Here is a 7,500-nt window from a genome sequence, read left to right as displayed (position 1 = left end):
ACATGGACCACCATGGAATGCTACCTTGCTATTTCAAAACTTATTTCAAATTGGAAGCCAATTTCATAATTCACTTCACCAAAAATGCTGAGTAATATTGTTCTCACTGTTGCAGAACATGCATCAAACAATTTACTATTTTGTACCAAGGTCCAAAATTGTCAAATAATTTAAGAACTTTCAAACGCTCACTCAAAGCTTACCTTATTCTTTCACAAGATAACTAATAAATATAGAGCACAGGAGAGGCCTGACCCAGTAGGGAAATGCAACCATTCCTGGGCTGGGTCAAGCCCTCATGGTAATAAATGTGTGAAGTATGATGAACACTATCCGTACATACAAATAGTTTCATAATATTGCTCCCTATTTTTTTTTTTTTTTCGTAAATTTCTTTCAAACCATTTTGTACTTTCTTTGTCTCTCTTTTTCCTCAGTGTTTTTTAGTTAAGTTTGCTGTAATTAATAAGAGGGAGTCCTCCCTATAAGCCTCCATGGCTTCTTGAGACTTCCTCGCCTTTAATTGTATTTTTTGATCCGTTTAATTGTAATATGTATTTAAGGCAATTGGCTAATAAAGAAATGATAGATAAAAAATAAATAAATAAGCAAATAACTAATTTTTGTTCATGTTCCTTTTTTCAGAGTGTTCCAGTCGGCTTTACTTTTCCAGATGACTTATGCCTCATGCAGTTCAATGTCAATCTTCCAAAACTAAGTGATAAACCTCAGCAAGTGCTGGTAGTGATGGGTGTCCATGATGATTTACAGGTGAGACTTTACGTGCACACTGCCACAGTTAGTTAAGGTGGCTCTAACAAGCTTCAACAATAATTAATCTTAATGAGACGGTGATTTTAGCAGTGTCTCAGAATGTCAATGTTATAGTACCATGTTAAAGACTGTTTATTGCTCCGCAATGTGGTGCCAAAGGTCACCATAGCAACAGGAAAACCACCTACAATTTTGTTTAACATGGCATCTGTTTTGTGACAGGTTGGTTTCTCAAAAGTGTTAAAACTTGTTTGTGTAACCTTGAACTGCTTCACCAAAAGTGACTTGACCTAGCAACCCATTCGTTATCCCATCATATACTTGGTGATTTATAATGGAAATAGGACTGAGTGGAGTCGAATTTGGTCTGTAATCATCATACGAGTGATTAACTAAATTAGATGACCGCGTAGCGGGAGTCCCATTTGTTTAATCACTCGTATGATTACAGACCGAATTGGACTACACGAAGTCCTGTTACCAATTAATCATAACCATTTCAATTTCCGAGGAAACAAAATTAATGCATTCCTTTTTCACTGTCTAATGTTACGAACTTGTCCATTTTGGAAAAACCCCAGTTTGGTGGGGAAGTGGTTGTTGCTATGGTTATTGTGATAAATTCTGTGATTGATGGATAAAGCTGAGTGCAGTTAATGTGATTGGCTGATGTAACTGTCCGATTTCAGGTATCCGATAATAATTCGCCGATTACAGCCAACTGTCCGATTTCAACCCTACACGATAATTAGTGAAAAATAAAGTAGTTAACGCACCAATCAAATTTTAGAAAATTGCAATCGTTATGAATTAAAACTGCAATTTGCTGTGCCCTGATAACCAAAATAAGGAAGAACGAGCCTTGGTGGACATTTGTGACCTTTCCCACAAGATCAACGGATAGTTCATCCACTCTTATTGATGTAATTTTGACCAACAATCTCAGACGTTTTCTCTGTGCCGAGGCAGTTGAGGTACATTTTGTTGGTCACTTTCTTATCTGTGCAGCTGTGAATTATCATCTGCCGCGTGCCCAGCCTAAATTCATCTCATACAGGAAAACTAAAGATCTGAACCCTGATCAACTGATACAGGACTTGGACTACGTTCCATTTCATGTGTCATATGTCTTTGACGGCATTGATGATGCCCATTGGACATGGCAGAAAGTTTATGTGGACGTTATTGAGGATGACGTTCCATTGATATATGTCAAGGTTAAAGGCAGGCAGGTGCCCTTCATGAACAAAGAACGTCGGCGATGTATTCGAAATCGGAAACATCTCGGGAGGAGATACAAGAAAACTGCAGACCCAACAGACCACCTTAAATACAAACAACAAAGGAATCAAACAGTGCAGATGAGCAGGAAAGCACTTGCAGCCTATTTTCGAAATGCTGCAAAGAGCGCCAAGGACAAACCATCGGAATTTTGGAACACATTTAAACCATTTCTGCACACGAAAGGCTCTAAATCAACTAGTGACATTGTTCTTCTGGGTAATGGGAATGTTATCAGCAACAGATCCCACATGGCACAGACATTTAACAGTTATTTTGTTCACATTTGCTCCTTGGCTGAAGAAAGTGCCAATAGTCATGATAACCACCCAAGTTTTATATCAATTGCAAATGTTATACAGAATCATAATCACCATTAAGACTCTTTTCGCTTTAACAAAGTCACCAATGTTATCGTCTCTGACATAATTGCATCACTCAAGATATCCAAGTCTCCCCGCTTCGACAACATTAATGCTTACACTCTCAAATTAACTTCTAAAGCATTTACTTCTCCATTGACTGACTTAATATAACTTCTGTATCCGCACGGGAGAGATAACTTTGGCTTGAAAGTCTGGGCAAGTAACGTCTGTATTTGAAAGTGAAGACCAACATTACGAAACTTGAGAAATTTTCGACCCATTCCTGTTCTGTCAGTTTTTGGTGCTGTTTTATTTGCAATTATACAGTTGGTTTGAAAAGCTGCCCATTGATCGCGAATCTGTATTCCGGAGATATCACTGAATGCAACACTGTGTTGATTGATTTATTCGAATACTGGAAGCAGAATCTCGATGATGGACGTCCTGATGGTGTTGTCTCATTGGATCTCAGTAAAGCTTTCGATAGTTTACCTCGTGACATTCTATTAGCCAAACTGAGTGGCTGCAACCTATCCCAAGAAAGTCTTCGTTTGATGGAAAAGTTGATTGTTGGTCGAAGGAAACGTGTAAAAATTCTTGACACTTCCTCTGAATAGCTTCCATTACAAAAAGGGGTCCCTCAGAGGTCTGTTTTACGCCCTTTGTTGTTCAATATTTTTGTGAATGATCTATGTTTCTGTACAACTGAATCTAATATCAACACCTATGCTTGTGACAATCATCTTTACTTCAGCCGTGAATGCCCGAAGACTGTTGAAACTGCTATCAATGACGACTTGGCAGGGTCCGAAATTGCGCCTTCCTGGTCGCCAATGCGACTAAAACTCGAGTACTGGCGAGCAGAATTTCACAGTTGGTCGCGAGTGGGCGGCCTACTATTAAGTTCAGAGCCGTTTGCCAACAAGTGTCTTACTTTTTATCCTGCCGATGTTTTTGAAATAAAAATGAAAGGAGTTTCCCGTTAACTACCTCCATAGGTCTTCATAACGTCTCAAGCCGCCACGTTTTTTTGCGGTTTCTCATAAAATACGTATTGCGGGCGAAAAAACTGCGACTCAGTAGAGAGATTTGAGGGACTGGTGCGAGGAATGTAGTACAGTAATAACATGGCGGCTCGTGTGCGACAGAACGTGAGTGGTGTTTCCGTGGCTGAAATTTTCAACAAATGGGCAGATGGACTTCTTCATTACATTCCAGGTTGGGTACATTTTCTCTCCAAAATGTCCGCTTTCGAAAGCGAAAATAATGCTTGAGACATACACAAGACCGCGCGGTCGTTGCTTTCTAGTCTCCATAAAGAAGTTCAAAACGTGCATTTTCAGGAGAAAATTTTATCCAGTCGCCAGTTGTCGCCCATATAAAAAAGTTAATTTCGAACCCTGCTTGGAAAGATCATTGGTGCAGTTTTCACTGAACTCTTTAAAAGAGAGTCCTAACAAGTTCCAAGTCGAGTCGAGTCTCGGCCTAGCTCCTGGAAGATCAACTATTGACCTGAAATTTAAAGTAACTGGACAAGAATTGCAGCAGATGAGCAGTGTTAAACTTTAAACTTTTGGTTGTTATCATTGATAACAAACTTAATTTTCATGAACACATTGCCAGTTTATCAGTTTTAAACAGATTTAAACTTCATATCCCCTTTGATTCAAAGTTGAAATTATACGACGCTTTCATTCTATCATATCTTAAATACTGCTCTTCCGTTCACTTTCACCTTGAAAGTGACTCTGATAGCTTGGAAAGCTAAACGAAGGAGCTCTACGAAGTGTTTTTCAAGACTGGTCCAGCAATTATGAAGTATTGTCGAAGAAAGCGAGCAAGACTGCCCTTTACAATCGTCCACTTTTAAATACCGTAACATTAGTCTGTAAAGCTCTTAATAACTTAGCTTCATTTGTATTTTAAGCGCCCGTTTCAATTGCGTGCTTTTGCGTATAATCTGAGAGGAACTCTTATTTTAAAGGCACCTAAATGTAATAAGACTGCCTGTGGTCTTAAGTCAATCAGATTTTTCGGTCCCAAATTATGGAATTCTCTCAAGGATGAAATATGAACCTCGTGTAATTTAAAGACTTTTAGTAATCCTATCAGGAATCACGTATTGCAATTGTCTTAGATTTTTACTTGTTTTATCAGCCATATTATTGTATGATTTAATTCAAGTTAGTCTCTAGGTCCAACTAGCATCCTGTGTGCTAACCTGCGATCAGGCGTACTCTTCTTTAGAGAGGGCGCGAAAAGGTGACATGAAGGATTCGGCTTTTTTCTGCGATTCTATGTCGAAATTCTTTGTTCCTTGATGGTTTGAACAGAGAAACAGCACCAACTGTCAAGCGGGATTTGCAGAAATAATAGTACCTTTGATTCCATGGATAAGTCTGACTTCGCAGACGTTTCAGCTGGAAGTCTATTTGTTTTTGTTTCGCAACAACGTGCAGGTAATTTCCTGGGAAAATCTGGTTGGCTGACATTTAAGCATGACACAAGATAACATCACTTTTGACAGGTAGGCGGGAGATAGCTCGTTGAGAAATTGTATCAGGCCTACCTTTTAGCGCCCTGTCTAAAAGAAAAGTACGCATGATCACAGGTTACCTGTGTGCTATCTTTTACCACGGAGCTGAGTATTATTATTATTATTATTATTATCCCTTCGTTAAATTCGATTTTGATTTTGTGCCGGACTTCTCCGTATTTCTACTTTCTGGTGTTATGCAGGTGCCATTTTCTTCAGCTGACAGTAGCTACTGTAACAAGCCCTGGAGAACATTTTTTAACGAGACCGGAATTAACCCCGAAGAGATCTGGTTTGGCGTGGTGAGTAATCGCTGAAACCTTTTAAATTCTCGCGCAACAATACCTGTTTTTTATGTTTCATTTCCATTTGCAAGCTGAAAAATTAAATCTCAACAAGTTTTTTATGTTGCTTCATTACTTTGAAACGATGTATACAAAAACGGGTATTGGATAAGGTTTTTGTGATACCCGGAATAATCCAGGTTGGAGCAAGTGGAATGTCCATTCCCTAAAACCAGAAACCCATAAGGGTTGAAACGTGTAACGGCCCCTTGTGTGCTGGGAAACAAGCTTCTGAATATTCGATTTGCTAAGTACCATATTTGGAACAACAAGAGCGAGGGGTTTCCAAATATGGTACTTCGCACTGAAACATTCAACCAATAAGTTCGCACTGAATATTCGGAAGCTGTGAACGCGCGTTACACGTTTCAACCCTTATGGGTTTCTGCTAAAACCTCATCAATTAAATTCATTACAACCGAATGTTACGTTCGTTTCCAAAGTCTGTGTTAATAGACCAGTTCACGCTCTTTAGTGCATCATGGGTAATCAGGGCAAAGTGGCAGGAAATTGAAAGGTTTGTATTGAAATTCAAAGCAAAATAAACTGTTCATGACTCTACTTTATAGACTTTCGCCTTCATAAACCAAGCAAATAAGCTCAATTTCACAACTGAGATGAACTGAACTTGGTATCTATTCTTTGGAATTCCTAAATATTACTTTTTTTGTCTCCATACATTCTCTGTAATTTTGTGCCTTGGGAATTACCGGAAATGTATGGCAGAAGCTTTGTTTAATAAAATAATTTCTACAATAGCCGTACTCTCCAACGTTATTCTGCCGCACCTTTGAGCGCATATCTTCTGTTTTGGAAAATAGAAAAACCCAAAATTGCATATCATGAATACTTTTCATCGTTTTGAACTTCGACACAAACCTTTGAATTTTTCTCCATCTTGCCCTGATTACCCATGTTGCACTCAAGAGCGTGAACTCGTATATTAAGCGCTGGTCAAACCGCTGTTGTTTTTTTAATTCAACATCTTGATTTCAACATATTTGAGCGTTCAGCATCTCAAAATTAATATTGGCGAGCATCGTTGCATTTGTTATTCCCAGTTCTGTTTTCTTTCTAGCCTGAAGATGAACAATGCCTGTGGAATGCTAGGTTGTTCTCTGTTGTTCACTTCTTCGACTTTGCAAACGAGAAAACTTGCAAAGACGATTTGTTGTGGTTGGCTATGGTCACTTACGGCTCTGCTGGATCATCAAATGGGGACTCTGACGTCAACAGGAATTTTATTTCTGACCCAGAAAGATCTCAACACCAAGGACTTAATAGTTGTCTGAAAAGGTAATATTTTGTGATTTAATCACCAAGCTCTCCTTAATCAATATTTTCGTGTGACAATTGATAATCGTTGGCCAGTGGTAAGACTGGCATATGATTTCTTGTTTTCCAGAGATCATAAATTCTGGGCTTCTTTTCATCTTCAAGTCTTTATCATGAAAGTTAACAGTGTGATTTATTTCGTGTCTTCTTGGCTTCCAGATGGCGATCTTCCTTGAGGATGTCTTTGAAAGAAATTATGTCCTTGCTCGACTTGTCTGCAGAGTTCAAATTGACCAAGAGTTTGTGGTTTCAAATTGGGAAGGCGCAAGTCGAGGATACGTTAAGGAACTGCACAAGTGATTGCCTCCTCCCATTCTTTAGGAGCTGTACTCAAGAAGGTTTCGCAAAAGATCTCTTGGAAACCTTAGACCAAGGTAAATTTGTTCCGTAATGATAGCTGAGTTCGTGTTAATTTATCTGCAGAAGAGAGGACAGATGCTTAATTTCGTTAATTAACTCCTTGTTTATGTTGGTGCATTTGTTACCATTCCCCAGTTGCATCAAGCACAAGCTCTCCGGGCGTGGCTGCTCGGACTTTGGCGTGTATTGCGGATGTGTTGGGTGCTATGGCTGGAGAGAGTACTGGCCTGAGAAGCGGTCCGGCGCGCAACGAATCCTGGATGGAGGCAGTGAAGTTTTTAGAGGTTTGTAAACGCTGACAAGTTAAACCAATAAAGAAGTGGCCACCAAATAGTCACAACAAGAACGCAGCAGCGGCGGCAGCAACAATAACACTGACAACAAGAACAACAACAAGAGGAACAAACAGCAACTTGGACAACAAAAACATAGATGAGACTCACAACTCCAGGCCTTTGAATCTCTATACCATCATCATCATCGTCATCAGCATTGTCGTATTTTT

At 39.3% G+C, this 7,500-nt stretch overlaps 1 protein-coding gene across 2 annotated transcripts in view; it reads left to right on the top strand.

Annotated features, from left to right (window-relative positions):
- Positions 1 to 7,500, top strand: part of LOC138012415 (L-fucose kinase-like) — a 64,663-nt gene that overhangs the window by 33,454 nt on the left and 23,709 nt on the right. For both annotated transcript variants that reach the window (XM_068859278.1, XM_068859210.1), the window contains exons 13-17: positions 646 to 771; positions 5,160 to 5,258; positions 6,379 to 6,596; positions 6,795 to 7,009; positions 7,131 to 7,279. In XM_068859278.1, coding sequence (XP_068715379.1) covers positions 646 to 771; positions 5,160 to 5,258; positions 6,379 to 6,596; positions 6,795 to 7,009; positions 7,131 to 7,279 — 807 coding nt within the window. The remainder of the gene's footprint in view (positions 1 to 645; positions 772 to 5,159; positions 5,259 to 6,378; positions 6,597 to 6,794; positions 7,010 to 7,130; positions 7,280 to 7,500) is intronic.

The sequence above is a fragment of the Montipora foliosa genome, chromosome 1, assembly GCF_036669935.1.
Source record: "Montipora foliosa isolate CH-2021 chromosome 1, ASM3666993v2, whole genome shotgun sequence".
NCBI lineage: Eukaryota > Metazoa > Cnidaria > Anthozoa > Scleractinia > Acroporidae > Montipora > Montipora foliosa.
This window is presented reverse-complemented; position numbering and strand designations above follow the sequence as displayed.